The 21,218-nt window shown below is 40.2% G+C and overlaps 1 protein-coding gene across 4 annotated transcripts in view; it reads left to right on the top strand.

The window, feature by feature from the left end:
• Positions 1–21,218, top strand: part of phactr1 (phosphatase and actin regulator 1) — a 41,095-nt gene that overhangs the window by 12,331 nt on the left and 7,546 nt on the right. For 2 of the 4 annotated variants that reach the window (XR_004501449.2, XM_033622002.2), the window contains exons 2-7: positions 14,623–14,787; positions 18,301–18,381; positions 18,820–18,942; positions 19,036–19,224; positions 19,314–19,566; positions 20,198–20,385. Coding sequence is in view for 2 of the 4 variants with exons in the window: in XM_033622002.2 (XP_033477893.1) it covers positions 14,623–14,787; positions 18,301–18,381; positions 18,820–18,942; positions 19,036–19,224; positions 19,314–19,566; positions 20,198–20,385 (999 nt within the window). In the remaining 2 variants the exon portion in view is untranslated. Of the gene's footprint in view, positions 1–9,395; positions 9,781–14,622; positions 14,788–18,300; positions 18,382–18,819; positions 18,943–19,035; positions 19,225–19,313; positions 19,567–20,197; positions 20,386–21,218 lie in introns of those variants that run through there. The other 2 variants (XR_004501448.2, XM_033622001.2) reach the window with 2 other exon arrangements.

Genomic DNA, 21,218 nt, shown 5'->3' with positions numbered 1-21,218 from the left:
GTTTTATTCTTTATCCTTTTTCACTACATTTAATAGATCTAAAAGATTAACTGATTCATTGATAATTAATTGAATAAATAATGACTTGGTTTGTCACTAGGAATAGCACCTTTTAAGTAACATGTAGTCATTTGATCCAGTGTCAGTATTAGAATGTTCATTAGTGCAGATAAAAGTGTAAATGTAAGTTTAAAATATTCAAATAACCCCAGCTCAGCTGACTCATTAAAGAACAGTAGTTATGTTTTTCTCTACACATTCTGAACTCTTCTCGTAGAGTGGAGCAACAGCGCTTTAACAGCATGTATTTGTTAAAGTGGGCAGCATTTAGCTTGGAGGCATGATTTAAAAGCCAGTTTGACCTGTGAACAGTGGGCCAGCATCAGCAACAGTGCTGCTATTGATCAGAGCATTTTCATTTGGCAGTTAGAGTGTGGAGCTGTATAGAGCACTGTAATTGTTCATTTATTTTACTTAAGTTTACATTGAAACAGCTATATATTGGTATACTGCTTTTGAAAACACAAGTTAACAGGTGTTTTTCAAGAAGAAAAAAAGGGAAAGCAAGTAGTATTAAGTGTTCAGCCCACATAACAAAATGTATAAGATCAAGGACAGAAACTGAGACTCTCAGAGTCCAACAGCAACAAGAACTAAAGCATGAGCACCATAAGCTGTCAGCTTAAACATAAAAAGAAAGTAGAGACAAAACAGCAGTGAGAGGACAGAAACCCTGATAATTAGGGTTGTCTATCTGGGCTTCTATCCTCTCACTGCCAGTGCACAAATATGGCCATCCTGAGCCACAAGCACATATACTGTATCAAAGTTCAACTCTGTTTTATTTTTACATCCGTCGGTTAACAAGCTTCAGAGTCAGTGTGGTAGCTCATTAGAGTTGTCAGGTAGACTCAGCACCATGGAGATGTGACTCACTGCTCAGGCAGGTCAAGGTGAGATTGATTCAGTCGACGCAGATGTGGATCTCCATCACAGTACAAAGGCGCAGAGATAAGAAACTCTATACGGCTGCTGATGCAGTAACGTGACTGCGCTGAGAAGGAGACAGTTCATGAGAAAAACATGCTCAGACTGCTGGCACCAGCAGATGGATGCTGTTGGACAGGATGGTTTATGGTGAGACAGATGTAAAGAGCTCAGTGTCTTACAGATAGAAAATAATCTGACAGCTGTACACACCACAGGCTGTCTAGCAGAGGACATACTGCCATCTCTGATGTGTCAAGCACACCTGTGGTCTCATGTATGTGTGTGTGTGTGTGTGTGTGTGTGTGTGTGTGTGTATGTATGCATTCACACATGTATTTCTGTCTGTACATGTAAGTGTGAGGTGGTATGTTTCACAGCTTGACGTATATCTGAAAGTGCGCCAACTTGTCAGACACATAGAGGCATGAAGACCATTACTGTCAGCAGCACATTGAGTTGTAACCTGCCAGACCTTTGTGCCCCCACTGAGCCCCTCGAACAGGAAGCCTTTCTGACTGAAACCAAGTGACACCTCCTCCCCACTGCACTTCTGTTTCTTGTGGCTCTTTTTAATGCAGTTGAAATTCAGATTAATAAGGCAGAGGGTGGAATGAAATGAGATTTCGTTCTTACGGTATGAATAGTTAAAACTATGACAAAGTAAAAATATCTTCATCTAATTAGACTGCACTGTGAGGACTCCTATTTTACATAAGGATATGTCTTTGAAATACTGGTGTATTGATTTCCTCAGGATACAAATCTGACATAACCTTAGTGAAGACTGCACTGAGTGCAGCTCCAGCATTTAAATGAATCATATTGTGTGCTACTTATACACCAACTCTGGACCATTATTAATTCGAAGACATACAGTGCATGACACGATATTGCTTCATGAGGCACAGGAATTACCGCAGCATCCAGCAATATACTCTGAGCTTTGATGTGTAAAGAATAGTAAATACACCCACTGTATTTCTGAGTTGCAATTAGGGCGACCGTGGCTCAGGAGGTAGAGCGACTCTGGCTCCTCCTGTACACGTCTAAGTGACACTTAAGACACTGAACCTCAAATCTAGATAGTTGTAGATTAACTACTATCTTTGTTTGAGTGTGGGTGACTGTCGCCACCATCACCACCAGACCAAGTCGTAAATGGGAATGTGCCAGAGCAAATTAAAATGAACTCGCAGAATCATCTGGTAGTATGAATGGGTAAATGAAAAGCAAAACTCTAAAGCCCTTTGGATGAAGGCACTATATAAATAGAGCCCATTTACCAGTCTTTAGTAACCAAGGACTGAATGTAAGTAAGGTACTATTTTATAAGTTATAGTCAGTAGTTATTTGCGTATTAAAGGAGAAGTCCACAGATTTTACACACCTTATGGTCAGTTTACTCATCAGAAGAAGCACACTGAGCCTGTGACAACAGTTGTATGATGTCTTCTGTGGCTCTAGAGGAAAACTGTCAAGTCTGAGATTTGCTGATGATTTCCTTCGGGCTGCCCCTTGAAACTCAAAGATTCAAATCACTCGGAGACCCTTCATTCGACTGAGATTGTTCAAGTCGCACAGCTGTTTTTTTATTTTTTGTTTGTTTGTTCATGTCAGTAAGTGTGCAGTGCATTTCTGGGGAGTTTTCAGTCCTCTAATGTAGCCGCCGAGTGAGTGCTCCTCACTTCCACGCTGCTCTCCGTTACGGGCAGCTGTGAATCCAGACTCAGGTTGAATCTGAGTGAGCTTGTTCATACCTGGTATCAACATGCCTTTTGGTGACCTGAGCACAAGTGGACAGCTGAGACAGCTCCAGCTGACCAGTTGTGTTCAGATTTTGTTACTGTCACCAGAAGATCAGAGGGCCCTGCGGATGGTTATTACATCCACACTCTTGCTAGCTACTCACTAGCATGCTCGCTAGTCATGTCAGCAGTTGTGTAGGTATAGCTGGTGATATAGCTGTCGGCAGAATTCAACACATATCCCTTCACAGGGCAAATTAGTTTATGTTCACGCAACACTTTGTACCACGTCCTGCACTGATGATGAAGTCCTTGTCGGGGATGCATCAGTTCACATAAGCGTTTCACAACAAAAGATATGTGGTCAAATGCATCCCATCTCGGCAAGTGGTTTGAGACACCAGACCAGACCGCAGTGGGTCTTGTTGACTGTTTACACTTGTATTTTGCACTGTCCACTTGTGATCAGATCACACAAGACCCATGTTAATACCAGGTATAAACAGGCTCAGTGAAACGGAGGCAGCTGCCCCCAAGGGAAAGTGGCTTTGTCTTGTCAGGCTCTGAAATAACATTATCTTTTGCCCTCTGCTTAAAGTGGTAATTTTACAGCTCACAGCAACTTCATACGATAAAGTCTCTGGTACTGTTTGATATCGAGTGCACATTTTCAAGTCGTCATTAATAGTAAACCCCCATAAGCTCAAACTCAAATTTGCTTCTATATTATATTACATGAACATCACTGTCACCCTGAGTGTCACAGCTTTGACTTAGAGTGATCAAATTAACAACAGATAGCTAATATTACAAATTTGGGGTGTGTGAGATTTGAAAGATGTGAGTATGTATCAGACTCAGGAAGGAAGTCTTTAAAGAAAAGATGCAAAGAGATATGCTATCTATATCCATGTTAAATGTAGGATTCAGATGCTTTGGATCTCGAATTAAAAATATGCATATCTTAGTCTGTGCTGCTTGGCTTTAAAGACACCCTCCAATAAAAAGTTTTTCAGCTTGTTAACATGTCAGTGCTGTATTTTTTTTAATATGCAACAAAACTTATCATGAGCAAAATAAGCAGTCAACACCATGGCTGAGCATTTCGGCTTTGGAAATGCAGTGTACCAGTGACAAGTCTCCATAACACAGATTCCAGACAGCCAGGGTGTCATAGGTCACAAACCTGAAGAAACAATCCAGTCAACTTGCAGGGTGGGGCTTTCCATATCATTAGCATAATAACACAGCACAACAAGGGGTATTTCAGCTTGTCAGAGCTGGCAGGAAAACGTTTATCTAACATACACAATGCATTGTTAGCTGTTTGCTAATGTAGTCAAGCTAACAGTTCATGTTCTGTATTAGTGTTAAGTTTCTAACAGTCTAGAGAGCGATGAGCAGAGTCGAAGATAAGCAGGAGCACTAAAGCTGCAAGCAAGCAACGGGTGGGTGGGGATACAGTTGGGGACAAATTTGCGTATTCATAGCTTGATACATATTACATGACACAAAGGTGTAGACTTACGTTTAAGCCATTTTGAGGCATGAAGGGATTTAATTTTCATGTAAAAAAAAAATGTATAAATGTGTAATTTTGTTGAAGAGAGATGAGTTTTTAGGGGTTTATTCAATGCAAGGAAAGGAACTAACTATTCTTTTTTTCTTCATGTGTCTCCTGTGACACCCCACACTTTATTGAAGTACAACATTTAATCGCTGGAGCACCACATCTTTACATACAGTCAGTTTATAAACAAGTTGAGTCCTTAGCCAGTCTAGCAGCTCTGTGAGGCAACACTCAGACATGCAGTCGTGCTCTGAGCTAAATGCTAACGTCAGCATGCTAACATGCTCACAGTGACAATTTCAACATGTTGATGTGTAGCAGGTACAATGTTTTCCATGTTCACCATTTTTGTTTCCATAAGCTAATTAGCACTAAACACAAAGTACAGCTGAGGATAATGGGAAACAGTTTGGTGAGGATTTGGTCAGAAATCATAATACTGACCTGCTGGTGGCACTAGAGGAAGTCAGGGGATCACCAAAGTCTTAAGGATTCATCCTTAGAGCACTGTGGATATCTGTACCAAATTCAATGCAAATGCATCCAGTAGTTGTGTAGGTATCTCAGTCTGCACCAAAGCGGTGGACCAGCAAATAGGACAGGGTGAAATGCCCATCCTGCATAATAAGTATTTACAATTGATGCTGAAGTAGAAGTAGGAAAGCATAAATGTGCTTACGTAAAATATCCGGATACTTCCTGTAAATTAGCAATGGATGCTCTCCTGTGTCACTTTTGTATGTAATGAGCATCATACCTGCAGTCCTCCCACCTTTGCTCCCAGTCACATTAGACAAACAATAGGTCTCAGCCTGTGTGTAAGAGAGTGAGACTATGGATTTATTGATTAGCCCTACACCACCAGTGCTCTCGTCTCACAGCTCCTCCTCATTAGAGAAAGCAACAGCAGTTAATGGGTGGTATGAATCCAGCCACTCATCAAAATAAGACCGGTAGAGGAGAGAGTGAAACCTGTGATACTTGAGATGAGGAGCAAACATTGTCCTTTGTACTTGGTCCATGTTTCCACTTCAGTCAAGCACTGTTGTGCATTCAACTGTCCTCTTCATGAAGCAGCTGTGCGTCTACATGAGGCAAATCCCTGAGGTTATGTATTTACCTGTAACAGTGATGAAACCTGACAAAGTGCATTTACTCAAGTACTGTAGTTAACTGTAATTTTGAGGTGCTGGTACTTATGTATTTTCTTCTCGATTCCACTACATTTCATGGTGAAATACTGTAGTTGTTGCTTCACTGCATTTATCTGGTAACTACAACAGTAAAGTCCTGCTTTTACATCTATGCATGAGTAATAATAATCCAATGGTATAATAGATAGCAGTATAACTTTTACGTTTAATACTTTAAGTACATTTTCCTGATCACACTAACATACTTTAACTTAAGTATCATTTTCAATGCACGAAGTAGGAGGTCTCCTTCCAGACAGCTGGCTTGTTCACTAAACTGTTCCCCTTTCATCTTGCGATACACAGCCTTGTACTTTGAATTTGAAAGCCTTCATGACTCATCATCTGCAGTGAGGAAAATGCAGCGTATGCTTTTGATCTCAGTGTTACGTAAAAGACATCAACACACACAATGTACATGAGTGAAATGATAACATACAAAGTAGCCTCAAACACACATGTCCAAGGCTTTGTGTGCCATGCACCTCAGCTCAGTGTTGCAGAAATGAGGGAGATAACAGAGTCAACTGTGATTAGACACTGACTCCTCCTCACTGGTCTGCACCCTGTAGCACAGTCTGTCACTGTTTTGACAAATTAATTTCATCCTTATTACTTGTGAGCGAGCTCCACCTCCTGGCAGTGGTCTGTTACTACAAACTGTGACCCTCTGTTGGCCTCCACAGAATATAACCAACTGTCTCTCTCACAAGCATATTGACTCAGTTGTGAAGTCTTTTTTAATGCTTTCTAAATTTGACTTGCTTTTATCCCCAGAGAATCTTGAAGCTGTCATCAGTGCCTTTTTTACTTTTATTTTCATAACATTTTAGATTTAGCAGAGAACATGAGTTGCACTACAAAAACATTTCACTACATGGGGATCAAAGTGCTGTCGTGCCTTAGATAACAAAAAAGGAACTTGGAGAGAGAATGCTGATTAGATAAATGCAATAATTAGTGTTAATTTAGAGTTACAAATAATTACCATCCATTACATTTCACTCGTGTCTTTCTGTAAGTAAAGGGTGTACATCATCTTTTTCATTGGGCAAATTATAGCGAGTGCAAATCACACATGTCAGACTGCTTACAGTTGAGATCAAGATTGATTTCAAGATCCTATTGATTACTTTCAAAGTCGCTGTTGTCTTGTGACCTGGTTATATTATTACACTTTTAATTTTATATGAGCCTGTTTTGCGATTTAAGTCACATCTAAATATCTTTACAGTTTTAAATCCATCCCTTTTTAAAATGTAATTTGTGTTATTGTCTTAATTAGGGCTGGGTGGCATGAAGAAAATCAAATATCATGTTTTTGACCAAATGTCTTGGTATTGATATTACAACAGTATTATTGTGCTGACTGTTGGTGCTCTCACAAAATATTTACACAATGAGATTTTTGATAAATAACCATCAGTAATATGGACATAATGACTAAGTGGTTACAGGCAAATAACAGAGCAACAAGAACAGTCTGATAGGTTCAGAAAATAAGATCATTTCACTATAATGCAGCCTTTAAAACCAGGAAAAAGACAGCACTTCCAGTATTATGATATCCAAAATCTAAGACAATAATCTCACATCACTGCATTGATATATCGATATATTGCCCAGTCCTAGTTTTAAGATTATAACTTTCTATTCATTTATATAGGCTACATTTAACACTTTCTAACTTTGTTTTTGGAGTTCCATGTAGCTGGTTTATAAAGTAGATAATGGTGGGAATTTAAAATAACCATAATGTAAAATGCAGTACATTGTCTGTGTAGGTTTTGTTAGGAATAATGATGATTATTGTTGTTGTAATATCACAGTTTCATTAAATATACTTTACATTAAAAGTACAAAAAGATAAACTTGAAGATATGAGAGTGTAAAGCAATGCGATTTTCAAAGTAAAAAAAAAAAGCTAAAATAAAAGGTATTATTTAATAGAAACCAGTCATCGAAAACTCAGAGGAGTTGGAATGTCACTGATGCTGAATGTTAGCTGCAAAGATTCATGTAATTAACCACAGATAAATCATCTGTACCTCAATTTGGGTTTTTAGAAGTCCTCTTACTTCTTTATTTCCAGCTGCTTCAATCTCATTGGCTTCCACTGCGAGGCTGCGTCAAATTACAGCATGGATGTTTGCCGACGACATAGACTAAAACCGGAAGTGAAGTAAGGCTTCAAAATAAAATAAAGAAGAAGAAATTGATTTATAGACATGGAGTAACAATGATCCAGAGTAGATTGTGGACTTTGTTAGGATAAGATTAATCACGATTAGTGATACATTTTTGTCTTTTAGATGAAGTGGAGTATCATCCATTTTAATAACTATAATATTGTGCTCTTATTACACATTACAACATTATTGTTTGAAAAGCAGAGATCAGAACCCTTAAATCTGTGATTAATTTGGTTGTAACATAAGCAGCTGCTCCCAAATGTGCAGCCCTGATTTGGAGTAGCTGTGATTGGTAAATCTGAGTTGTCACACCAAATTAATAAATAGCTGTGCTCATAGAAGAAGAGAGCAGGCTGTTTGCACAATAAGTCTCATAGGACAACCAATTCAATGTCATGGCTGTATGAAAGTAATATGTTGCAAAATGTAGACTTGATGTAAGAAATCTGAACTCATATGTTTAAATTTTCATTGTCTAAAATATTCACACATGTGCGCTGAACTGAATTACAAGTGCAAGTTCGGCTACACATTTATCCCGAGAAGTGTGGCTAAGTGAAGGCCTGCAGGTTTGTCACTTGGTGATTTTGTGAGAGAGCATGTTTGTGAAGTTGCAGTGACCGATTTGAGAGATTGTAATCACTGAGTTGTGGTTGGACTCAATAATGGACTCAGGTTAGAAATAAATGATTATGAGTAAATATTGAATTACAAGTTTGCAGCTGCCATTTTATTTATGTAAATACCAATCTGCATAAGTTTGAATAGTTTTTCTGTGACTTCACATTCAGACCACGAGTGTGTGAATATCTTCTATGACTAAAAATTCCAATTTGCAGCAGCTCACAGCAGCTCAAGCTGTTATGTTTTATTTTGGGGGTTTTTTTCAGGGATTTCAAATTTAGATCACAGGTGTCTGAATATGTTATACAAGTGAAAATTTAAACATACAAGTTCAGATTTTTGCTCAACAAGGTCTCGCCTCAATTTTACAAGCTCCCGCAATTTGCAACACATTTACCTTCATAGGTATGAAGTCCTCCTATGAAGTGGGTACCTGGCTGTTTACTCTTGTTACTCTTCATTTTGTACACACAGTGGGCATTTCCCATGGTTTTTCATTGTATTTAAGCTACTGCACAACACTGACAGAGAGTAGAGAACACAGTACTGACCTCACCTGTCTGTGTCAGACATGTTTTTTTATGTAGTTCAGTAACTGAAATATTCTTGTAGTGGATGGCCTGTGAAGCCAGGTAGAAACATTACTTTCTTTTTAAGATGTAGTCATTTTATTTCCTTCTCTTTGCACACGTAAAGGCTTATTGGTGTGACTCAGCCAGTCACAACTCCAGTCAGAAGAAGCAAGCAGATACATTTCAACCCAAAATTATTTTTTTTCTAAAAACAGTTTGTCACCATGGACGAGACAGTTCTACTCAATTTATTTTATGACTTGTGAGAATCCATACTTTGGCTATTTTGACGTGTGCCAGGCATGCAACAAATAAGCGCCAGTAAAAAAGTTTATGTTGTGGAGACTAAATATGAATCTACAATACATTTCAGTTTAAATACACCTAAAGGGACTGTTTTCAGTCTGGTGTAGAGCAGAGTTTATTTGCAGTTTTTAAAAGTATAGCTCAGTCAAGATACTTTTATTTTGTAAGTTGTAACCGGAAGTAGTAGTAGTAGTAGTATGTTTTATTATGGCAGACTTGTTAGTAGTGGACAGAGCTGCAAACCAGTTGAAATCCCCCTCCACCGGAGTAGAGGGCGAGAGGGTCTAGCCCTGCAGTCCAGCTCAAACATGGCGGGCCGTGGAGGCGACGTGATGTGTTCACGGTCCGGGTCCGGATCCGCCACCGACCGCCCAGCTTTAATGATGCCCGTGTCCGATGAGCAGAAACCGAGGAAGAGGAGGAGAGCTTTCTGCCTGACCAGGATGAAGTCCCGCAGCAGCTCCGGAGAACAGCACCAGCATCAGCCCGCCGCAAACAACAACAACATGCCGTTCATGATCCACTGCCAGATCGGCAAAGAGATCAAGCACATCTGCAGCAACTGTCGAGGAGCCGAGCCGCTGGACGGTGAGAGGAGTTCAGTCTATTGCTGCTGCAAAGACAAGGGGTGTTTATACTCTTCTCTTTTTAGATTACTATTATCATCTGTTGGTGACCGCTCCCTGCCTGTGGGGGGAATCTGCTCTGCAAGACCGGGGAGCAGCACTCAGATCAGCCCTTAGCACTGCCTGTATTTACTCTATTTACTTTTCAGTCACCTTTTAAAGAACTTAGTGCTGTTCCAAAAGCCTGTTGCATCAATTTAGTTTGGCCTGTTTGTGATTTAGTTTAGATAAAGTGAAGTTAGTGTGGAGCATCGTTTCAGACTTATTGTTTTTAGCTGTGTGGTTTAGTTATGTTTCCCTGCATAATTCCCCACATAAAAAACATGTTACTTGGCTAAAAAGATAATCATGACGTTTCTAATTAGTGGATTTGTTAATTTAATTGAAAAAGCTGTTCCTAGTAGGCCTACTAATATCTCTCACAGATGGATGTAGCCATGCAGAAAATCATTGAAAGTGAAGTGCTTTGTAAAGACCAAATCTTATTTCTGAGAGCTGGCTATCTTTTTTCAGCAGTTATTAGTTGCAGTATATTTCCCTCCAAAAAGACCATAAAAACAACCAGCCGATTCAAATGACTTAATCGACCAAAATCTTAATCAGGCTTGCAACTATTGATCAGTGTCATTGTCCATTAATCACTCTCAATCCATATTTGTTTAGTCTATAACATGTCATAAAACTACCTCAGGTGCGCCCAAGGTGACATCTTCAAATGTCTTGTTTAGTCCGACCAACATTCCAGAACCCCAAAATATTCAGTTTGCAATAACATAAAAAGCAAATCTTCACAGCTGAGAATCTGGAGCACGGGTTTATTTGCCTGTACAGAAGAATGGCACATATTACTGTTAAAAGTATGAACATGGCTGCCGGTTAGTTGTCTGTTCATTGAGTAATCGATGTATGGACTCATTGTTACAGCACTGGTGTCATCACACTCACAGCATCTTGGGCTGCCCAGATCAGCCAGCTGTAAAACCTGTCCAATCAATCAACAAGTTAATTTAATTTGAAAATCTCTCTCCAGTAATATCGTCTGTCCGCAGATCAATACAGTCATGAAGAAGAAGATTGCTTAAAATGTACTGTTGATTGGAGACCCAGAGACGTGACTGTCAACCTATCAATTGCTCTCCCACCACAGATCAATACAGACATGCCGAAGATTGATGCTTAATATCTATTTGCCTGGTCAACCCAGAACCCAGCCCAGTATTGAATACAGCTCATTCCCAGTAATAAGACCGTAAATAAAAATAACTAATCCAAAAACATGACAGGGCCGAGAACCTGGATGAGTCAGCTAATGGACTGAGCAGATTCGGTCCCGGCAGCGTCGACTCTTGTTTGGCTGCTCTGAGCTTCTTGTTGAGTGAGTCAGTGTTTTGAGGCAGCACTAAGAAAACAGACCTGGGGTCTGACCGAAAGAATGTCACCCCACAGTGTGAGTCTGAGCCTTCTGACTCACTGCTGCTCTTGCTCCACTGCTGGGGGGGTCCGACAACACCAGCAGGGACAGGACACCACACTCTGTTTACAGGGACACAGATGAGTCAGGAGGGCACAAGACAAGACCCCTCAAAACCACCATGTAATCACCTCAGAAATGAAAATGCTCTGTCTCCTCCTGACTTGAACACACTAATATGTTAGTCATTACGTCTAATATGGATGATATTGTAGAATTGTTTGGGCTTTGATGGAAAAGTTCCTGTTATCTGTGCAGGGAAGGTTTTTGTGCTGTTGTTGTTGTTGTTGAAGGGCCTCTGGATGGTGGCTGCTGAGCTGGTACAGATTTGAACTGACATCCCTCATGTTGCAAGGCCACCTCGAGGCTGACATCCCTTCCTGTCTGCAGCTGCTTACTGGTTCACATTTATTTATTTATCCTCTTTTACCACTGACATACTGGTCAGCTTCTATTTGTGGCCACCATTTCCTTGGTTCATTCTGCCTGATAAGCACCAACCAAAAAAAACTGTTAAGAGTTAGATTTAAGTCAGGAAATTTCTGATCAAAGAATAAAGTAAACCTCAACACCAGCCTTCAGCAGTTGACAGTTGTTGATACTTGGAGCTACAAACACATTTTGTTTGGCTATATAACCTCAGAAGTCATGTTTTAGTCCCATTTGTCGGGTTGTTGTTGTTTAGTCAGCAGGATGTCCCCAAAAACGACATGACAGATTTCACTGAAGGAATAAATGTTTAGTTTTTGGTGCAGATCTGGAGCTAGTGGTGCTACCATGTGTCCTCTTATAAAGCAGTCCCTCCAGGAAGTTGCAAGGTTGCGATCGCAACAATTAACAGAATCCCTGTGATATCTGCGCAACCTTGCAATTTTGTCCAGTCACTGCAACTTCACTGCAAATTTGACTATTTAAAACGAGTAAAATCTAATTTCATTGGAAAGCTGTGTGCAGCGTATTGATTTGATTTGTGTTTATCATGACACTGCTGTTGCAGGACCGGAGATCTCGGCCTGGGACGAAGTCACACACACAGTGACACTGCTGACTGTTAGCATCACATAGCTAACGTGACCCAACAGTTATTGACAGGTTAAACGACAGAGTTGAGACGTTTTGGTGTCGGTGTGAGATTGATGGCTCAGTGTCAGGTGTTGACCGCTGCTGCCAGGCTTTTGCCCAAGCGGCAAAATATGATGAGTAGGGAGGGCATCATGTTGCGATGTGTTAGGTGGAGCTTTTTTTTTTCTTCAGAAGAGTGAAACAAAGTAGTTTCTCTCAATTCCTTGGTTTAACAAACGCATTTTTTAATACTGTAAACACATATTTTTAAGATTTCTTTTCAGAACCGTTTCTCAAACGTATCTCATCAAATGCACATTATTTTAGTTGGTTAGTTTTTGTACAATTTATTTATTGTATCTTCCTTATTTTCTACCAATGCTTCTTGTTATTGTGGTATCCCCTTTGCTGCTGTAACACTGCAATTTCCCTTGCTGTGGAACTAATAAAGGATTAGGCTTAGCTTAAATTTGATACTAGACATAATTGAAAACGAACTCCCATACAGTTTTGTTGCATCTGGTTCTCACATTCTTGTAACCAGAATTTATTTAAAATATATCCTTGAGATTTAAGGGATTTTATTTTCTAGTTATTATTTGTGTTAGTCATTGACCACCTACTACTGCCTGTGCTAAGTCGTTTACCTTTTATAGCTGTATGTTCCCAAACTGTCAGTGTACATGTGAGTCAGAGCGCAGGATCGTTCTTTAAGGACACTTTGGATCTGATGGAGGATAGATGCATCTTGCAGAGGTGTTTGAAACTGCGACATTTCTGTCACATTAAAGGAAGGCACTTCTGATCTGCCTGCTTGCACAGGTTTCCACATGTAAATGTTTCTATTGTTACGTAGTATATATTTGTCTGTGAATATGTGTATCAGTGTCTGCTGGTGCTGGTGCGTGTTTACATCCATGACTGCCAGCTAAAACACTGCCTTCCTGTTTTGTGTTTATTTATCGCCCCTGGCTCTTCAGGCCTCGTGCTCTCGTTCTGTAGAGTCCGTCTCATACAGCAGGATGTTGTGCGTAGTGGCAAAGGTGTAATTTCAAATGAAAAAGTGGTGCACGCTGTATAGAAACAGCCTCCAGCGTGATTACTTTGAAACAACTCCCCATTGGGCCCAGAGAGCTACAGTTCAGAGTCAGACAGTGAGTGGAAAAAGTGGAGGAGGGAGAGACTTGACTTGAAGCAAGGTGTTTTTTTTTTTGTTTAAATAAGTAGAAAGGGTGCTGTGTATATTCACTGTAACTCTTCTTGTTTACACCCTGTTTATGTTCCACTTTCCTGCATATTTAATTTGTCTCTGTCAGACTCGTCAGGAGGTTATTTCCTCGTTTGTGCCTCAGTGAGGCTTCTCTCTGCAGGTCCCCCCTGGTTTAACTGTGATTAAGAGAACAAGCTTTACCTGACTTGATTATGCACAGCCCCCTGAGAGAATGTGTCCCCTGACATTTGAATCACAGACCAAGTAATGATCTGTTTTTCTTTTCAGTGGATTTAAGAAGCCCAGCATGATAACTGAATATTTACTTCCCACCTGACTTAGAGGTTACTTAAGGAAACTTAGAATGGCTTTACATGTAGAACATGGCAGCTAAAAATTTAAAGCGGTTTAAGTCTGAATAGATTTTTCAGAGTACTTCTGTCATCAAATACATGTGATGAGAAATTTATAAGTGTGGTTTAATGTCATGTGACGAATGAGAATTCATTGGGGAGATAGGACATCTTACAGCAGGAGGACATCTTGGACTGTAATTGCTGTAGCAATTATTTTCATTATCACTCAGGCTAATCATTTGGTCTCTAAAATTTCAATAAACGGGTGGAAATGTCTGTCCCTTTTTCCCCAGAGTCCAAGGTAATGTCTTGTTCTGTTAGACAAACAGTCCAAAACCCAAAGATGTTCAGCTCACAGTGATATGAAACTGAGATAAGCTTCAAACCCTCAAATTTGAGAAGCTGCAACCAGAGCATGCTCAGGATTTTTGCTTAGAAAACAGATCATTAATATAGTAGCTGATTTGCTTCCAGCCATTCACCTGATCAATTAATCAGTAAATCATTGCAGCTGTGTACCCTATGTATGTGTTTTTTGCAAATGATGTGAAGAAATGAAAACAAAATACCTTGCGCTCATATATTTTGATTCTGCTGCTATGATGCTGTGGGGAAAAAAGAAAAATCACTGTGACAAACATATTTATTTGTGTGTTTTGTTTACCTGCTTGTTAATGACCTTGTTGTTTGTGTTCTGTTCACCAGCTGAGGAGGTGGAGAGGTTGGCAGCGATGCGCTCAGATTCACTGGTTCCAGGCACACACACACCTCCCATTCGGCGGCGGAGCAAATTCGCCACCCTAGGACGTCTGTTTAAACCCTGGAAGTGGAGGAAGAAGAAGAGTGAAAAGTTCAAGCAGACCTCTGCTGGTGAGAACTGAAACACGCTCAACACAACACCTCCGCCATCACCCAGTTCCTCACCTGTTCCTCTGTAGTAATCTGCAAAGTAGAAAAATGTCTCCCTGTGGCACCTAGCAACAGCAGCACTGATGAATGGAGCTTCAGAGCAGGGGGTGATATAGGGGCTGCAGGAGAGATCTACTCTCTATGATTATCATTATATGAGGCTGGTAAAGCACCAGGAGGCTGCGGGTCAGCTGCTCCTGCTGCTGCTTCATCTACCAGACCATCAACACTGCTGAGCCTGCCTGGTCTGGTTGGAACATGTTTTGGATTAGCCTTACAGTTAGTTAGATATTCACATTGTAATAATGACGTACATTAATGAACACCACAGATTGTTGAGGGTAACACAACATTGATAAATAGTCAACTAATTTGCATTGTTGTCCTCTGGGCTACTAGAGGGCAGAGGGCATGTCAGTTAACATGGCACACAAAAACATCTCATAAATGATGGTGATTGTATGGATCTCCTGTGCTGCCGAGTTGAAGATTTCATTGAATGTTTTACCAGAAATAGACTTAATACCTTTTATAAAATTCCTTCCGAGTCTTCACTGCACACATGAAACTGGACAGATGTAGATGTAAACTGCAACTTGATTGGTTGGTGTATGCAGTAATTCAAGTGTTTTGTTGTTGTTGTTTTAAGTAGATTTCTACTGAAGATCCAAAGGAGTATTGTGTAGTAATCATATGAAAATATAGCAAACTGATCCACATGCCAAGAACTGTCATCCATTTCTCACTTTTTAAGAGATGATACTTACCAAGAAGAAATGAATACCTTTGTATACATATATGAGTGTATTTTTGTGCTTGATATGTGGAGTCAAGTCACTTATATATAGCACACAAAAAACAACAAATATTCACAAGTGCCCTCTAGGGGTGTAAATCACAAGTTTCGTCACAAAATGATATTTTTGATTCTTTGGACAACAATATGGTATTTGCTGCTATCATGATATCAGTACCATTTAGATTCAGTTCAGGGGCCTGTGAATGATATGAGATGATATCAGTAAATAGGAAATGGTGATACAGACGTGTCATGGGAATTTCAAAATAAAGGCGTTACCTTAAAGGTGGCAATATGTATTGATGTTTTCACTTTGCATCGATGAAATTGGATCATTGATCACTGAATCCATACATTGATCCAGATCGACGTATCGTTACACCCCTAGTGGCTTCACAGAAATGAAAATTAACTATTTGTATAAATGTGAAAATACAAGAGACATGTTCACAGAAAACTATTGAATAACAATGACAGTTATGATAACTTTCAAAATAGCAAAGAAATTAAGCTAATTTAAAAGCTAATTCACATTTATTTTACTCTGTCCAAACATTGTGACTCAACGCTGTTAATTATACTGTTCATCAGACAAGACATGCAAACACAGCAGCTGTGAGGAGCTGATTGTTAACGTTCACCGCAGCAACAAATTAGCTTTAAATGGTGATTGTCAGTGTGCCACTGTGTTGTCCTTCTACATCAATGAAATCCATGTTAGCCCCAGTGAGGAATTGTGGATGTTAGTACGTATGTCGTGTGCTCGGCTACAATCTGCACTTGGCAGGAAACTGTGAAACAGAGGAAAGTGTTTAATTTGGCCGGAGAAATGGAAGCTGTTGTTGTTTCTCAGCTGGCTGAATGCTTTTCCATCCTGTTGTCACTGAGAGACACAAACACACAGCGGAGGGGTGAAGAGAGGCTTCCTGCAGCCAAGCTGTCCTCCCAGCTGTCACAGCAGGTTGCTTCCTTTCTCTGTATGCAAATAAATCACAATATACATTTTACAGCACACACACATACACACAGGTAGATGCATGTTGTGAGCACCATGTGTTATCGCTGGACTTCTGCCATCATTCAGTCCAGGTGGTTTCAATTATGTGTGCATTCATGGATCATTGTGGTCTGATACAGAGAAAGTAACTACACTTATTTGTATATTATATGTATTCTCTTATGAGGCTGGGAGATTTGTAGGGTTCAAAGCAAGAAAAATTATATCTAGTATGATCTTCAGTTGTCTTTCTATTTATTCTGTAAGTTTTATAACCAAGAAAGTATGAGTGGCATGAGGTGGTGCAAGAGAAAGTGTAATAGGGAAATGAACATATTTCTGTTTCTTTTTTGTTGATTATTTAGAAAGATAAAAACATCTTTCACAATGCTTATGCCCAGAGAGTGTATCACATTTTAGGAGGACTGACTTTTACCTTATGTTGACAACCTCTCAACCACTACTCCACTAAATATCTTATATATACTGTCTTATTGGGCCATAAAATGTTAACATTTGGCATGTAGGTACTGGTAGTAGACAGTTATGGTTGTATATCTGCTGATATGCTGACCTGCCATTTCCCACCTGCTTGTTGAGTCAGTTACAGAAAACTACAAAATGCTGGAAAAAAACTCAAAAATATTAATATTGTTATATTGTTGTCTCTCCTTCTGCATTAACCTCAGGTCTTTTGGTAATTGGATGATTTTTTTATCAGCCCGTGTTTTGCTGTGGATAATCTTCACATGTCCTGCATCCAACTCATTTAATGAGAAGGACTCCAGGCATCGTACAAACTGACAGAGGCAAATGTGATTAATGAGTGTCTGAGGTGAAAGTCAAAAGCTTCCTGTCAGATAACTGTCAGAAACATAAAGCAGTTATAGCTATGATACTTAAAGGCAGAGAAATCAAAACTCGACTTGACCTGATAGCGGTTGAACTCATGACAAGGAAATAAAGGAAAATATGAAAAATATAAAGTTTGAAAAAGGGAAATAAATGAAATGTGATGATGATTCTAAAAATGTGTAGACATGAAGATAGAGCTGTGAGAAAACTAATGGAAACATTGAGAAATAAGAGGATAAATACCAGTAATGGGAAGTATCAGTGTATCATCTGTATAGGATGTGCAGAAATATCTATCTTATATCTTATATCTAATGCTTTATTAAATTAACATGTAGTGTTTCACTTTGCTCATGCACTGTAGCTTGCTTATGTGCATGACTATCCAAATCTACAATGTGTAAAATGCACAGATGAAGAAAGTGATCTTTCTTTTGAGAGCTGTGGCTCATCAAAAGCTAAGGTTGTGCATTAATGCTTCGAGATAAAGACGATTAAATAAGGTTTGTGTATAAAATCACCATGCAGTTAGACATTGTGCTCCTCAGCTGCATGGCTGCAAACCTTTTGTGTTCAACACCTTTTATAATTCCACTCTCTCTGAGTAACACTGAGCTCGTAGTGAAGTCTGTGCGCAGCTCAGAGGCTCAGTCACAAGATTATTACTGGGCAGCAACAATGATGGAGGCAGCAAACTCACATCTGCTGCAGCTGACACATTTCTCAACACTGATGATGTTCTGAGTATTCAGTGCAAGTTGCCTGATGGTTTTCTGTTTGTTGTTGTTGTTTATTCGGTGTCATGTATTTTCTGCTCCCTCAGTGTTGGAGAGGAAAATGTCCACTCGCCAGAGCAGAGAGGAGCTCATCAAGAAAGGAGTGCTGAAGGAGGTTTATGAGAAAGGTGAGGCTCAAGATGACAAAGGTGTTCAATAAGATGATTTTAATTTTGCCCTTTCATCATGCAAAAATACTGTCTATAGGTTTTCTAGTTACAACTTCTCAGATGTGACTATATGCTGGCTTTTCCCTGTCTAATATCATTTTTCTAATATATGGTGGTTATGGTCTGTTACCATGGAGGGGCTATAACTCTTTGTTCTGTTTGCTAAAATTAATATTGATGATTTTACTTTTTTTCAACATTTCATAGAAAAAAATAGTTGTTAAGTTGAAGATATATATCTTTGTTAAAGATTTTTTTTTAAAAAATTGGTTCCTGGATCTCGGGCTGCAACACTTCCTCCTCTGTTTTTGAATGTCTACCCGTCTTTCATCAACCTATTGTTGACTCTCCTCCTCCTGTTCTTCTTCTCGTGCTCCTCATTCTCTGTCTGTGCAGACGGCTCTTCCCCAGCTGTACGAGACGAGGTGAAGATGGAAAACGGGCGTTCTCCGGTGCTCAGCTCCAGCTTATCAGAGCCTGAAGGTACTGAGATGATGGAAGGAGCCGCTGCAGCTGTAGGTAGGCAGCAGAGCCGGGCACCACTGTTGCCTCATCTCCCACATCACATCATAGCATCTGACTGTTTTTTATTTCTGTGTCTCTTCTCCTCAGGCTCTCTGGAGTTTCAGATGCCAAGTGAGGGTGCTTGTCAACAGGACCACACCCAAAAATCTACAAAGAAGTCCACTGTGTATCCAGCTGACAGCGCCGAGTTGACGCTCTCCAGACCTCCTACGCTACACAAACAACCTCCTGCGCTACCACCCAAACCCTTCAACAGGCTACCTAATCACATTACAGGTAAGTTTATATTCACACGCTCATACTGTAACTGCATGTGTGACACTGCATGCATGACTAATCCTTTCACATCCTCGCTCTCTGTGCAGACGGTGCCCCGGTGAAGTTGCCGTGTATGTTGGCGAAGTTATCTCCTCCTCTACCTCCAAAAAAGCTCATGATCTCCGTACCTGTAGGGAGCATGGAGCCCTCTCCGCTCGCCTTCCAGAAGTGCCCCCCTCCCAGCCATGCTCCAATGGGCGGGCACTCCCTGCAGTACGGAGCGCTACCCCTCCACCCCCCCAGCCGAATCATAGAGGAGCTCAACAAGACCCTGGCCCTCACCATGCAGAGGTTTGAGAGGTGAGCACCAAACTGTGGAAGTTCTGATACAGACACTATTCTACTTTTAAATCTCTTTGAAAGTATTTTAGAAACTTTTCAGGTTCCTGCAGAAGTGACTGCAGGGAAGAAAATACTGTTGTTGACAAAATATCACAAATGTGAAAGTCTGTGTTGTTTTCATCTCTCCTGGTCTCTTCTTAATGGAGGCATACTACTTATATCACCCTCTCCTCCACCAGCTCACACCTCCACATCCATCAGTATGATTGGCTGCCTGCACCCTAATTCTCTACAAACCCGGCTCTGCTCTAGGCAGGTGTTGTTCATGGAAAAGCTTATGACGTGGTGTACACCTGTTTTTTTTTTATTTTTATTTTTACAAACCAATCATTCATTTTACTCTGTTTTGATTCTACCTGCCTTTCTTTAGCTTCTCTGTTTGAATGACCACAGGCGTTCTTTCGGTCGGTTTGTTTTGAGAGTTAAATACCAATGATAGATAACCAAACCCGTGGCTTTGATTGGTCGTAGCCGTGTCCGTAGACTTGTCTCCCCTGTGACACTCTCACATACAGCTGCTGTTATTTCACAACTGCACGCCACACTGAGCACACAGCTCTGACCTTTGCCCTCTCCCACCAACCTGCAGCTCCATGATGCACGCTGTTCCCACGGTGATGATCGAGTGTGACGACGACAAAGAGAACCTCCCCAACGAGGCAGACTACGAGGACCTGCCTGAGGAAGAGGAGGAGGATGAAGAGGAGGATGAAGAAGAAGATGACGAGGAGGAAGATGAAGATGAGGAGGAAGATGATGATGACACATTGTTTACAAGTAGGTGTTTTTCTTTGGGGTATGGAGCATCCACTCGCAGTCGCCTGTTAATATTAATTAGAATATATAAGTATGAAGTGTAGGCATGTGCATGTATGGGCATACGCATTAATGTGTTTCCATGTGGTTGCACAGACGTCACACATGGCTTGAAGCCCTCTGTGCCGCAGTTTGTCATCAGAGATGTGAATTATTTATGACAATAGCATTATGTACATAGATTATTTATTTCATTTATTTTGCACAAGTAATATACACACAATGCATAATACATAAGGGAAGAAAAAAAGGATTCATGCTGGTGAAAATGAAAACAGGTTTATAAAGATTTCTTACACGTGAAAAAGGTCACACTATAAGACAAACAATTAAAGTTGCAATAATTTACTTTATTTAGCCACTAGGGGGTCAAATACCACAAAGCCCTGACATATTATCACATTGTAAAGTTATGGCTAACATGCTAGCAAACAGCTAATAGGTGGTTAGGTTTCCACTTGCTGCTAAATGCTTCACTAAAGCTCCTTTCCCACGGCACAACAAACCTTCTAACAACCGCTAACATGGTTTTTTAATATAATGGGAAAAGTTAAAATCAGCATTCACACCCAGGTCAAATGAGTCTGCAGTAATCACAGGTATTTATCGCCATTGACTAAGCACAACACCCGGGTGAATGTGCTCATTTTAGCCCCTTAACTGGCGAGATGCAATGATGTAACGCCACAAAATATCGCCCATCTCCGCCCAACATCATTCCAAATTAGTCTGCACCAAATTTGAAAGAGAGACTGAATAAGTAAGAGATATATAATATCTCTGGCCAGGCGTGA

The sequence above is a fragment of the Epinephelus lanceolatus genome, chromosome 6 (assembly GCF_041903045.1).
Source record: "Epinephelus lanceolatus isolate andai-2023 chromosome 6, ASM4190304v1, whole genome shotgun sequence".
NCBI classification, from domain to species: Eukaryota; Metazoa; Chordata; class Actinopteri; order Perciformes; family Serranidae; genus Epinephelus; species Epinephelus lanceolatus.
This window is presented reverse-complemented; position numbering and strand designations above follow the sequence as displayed.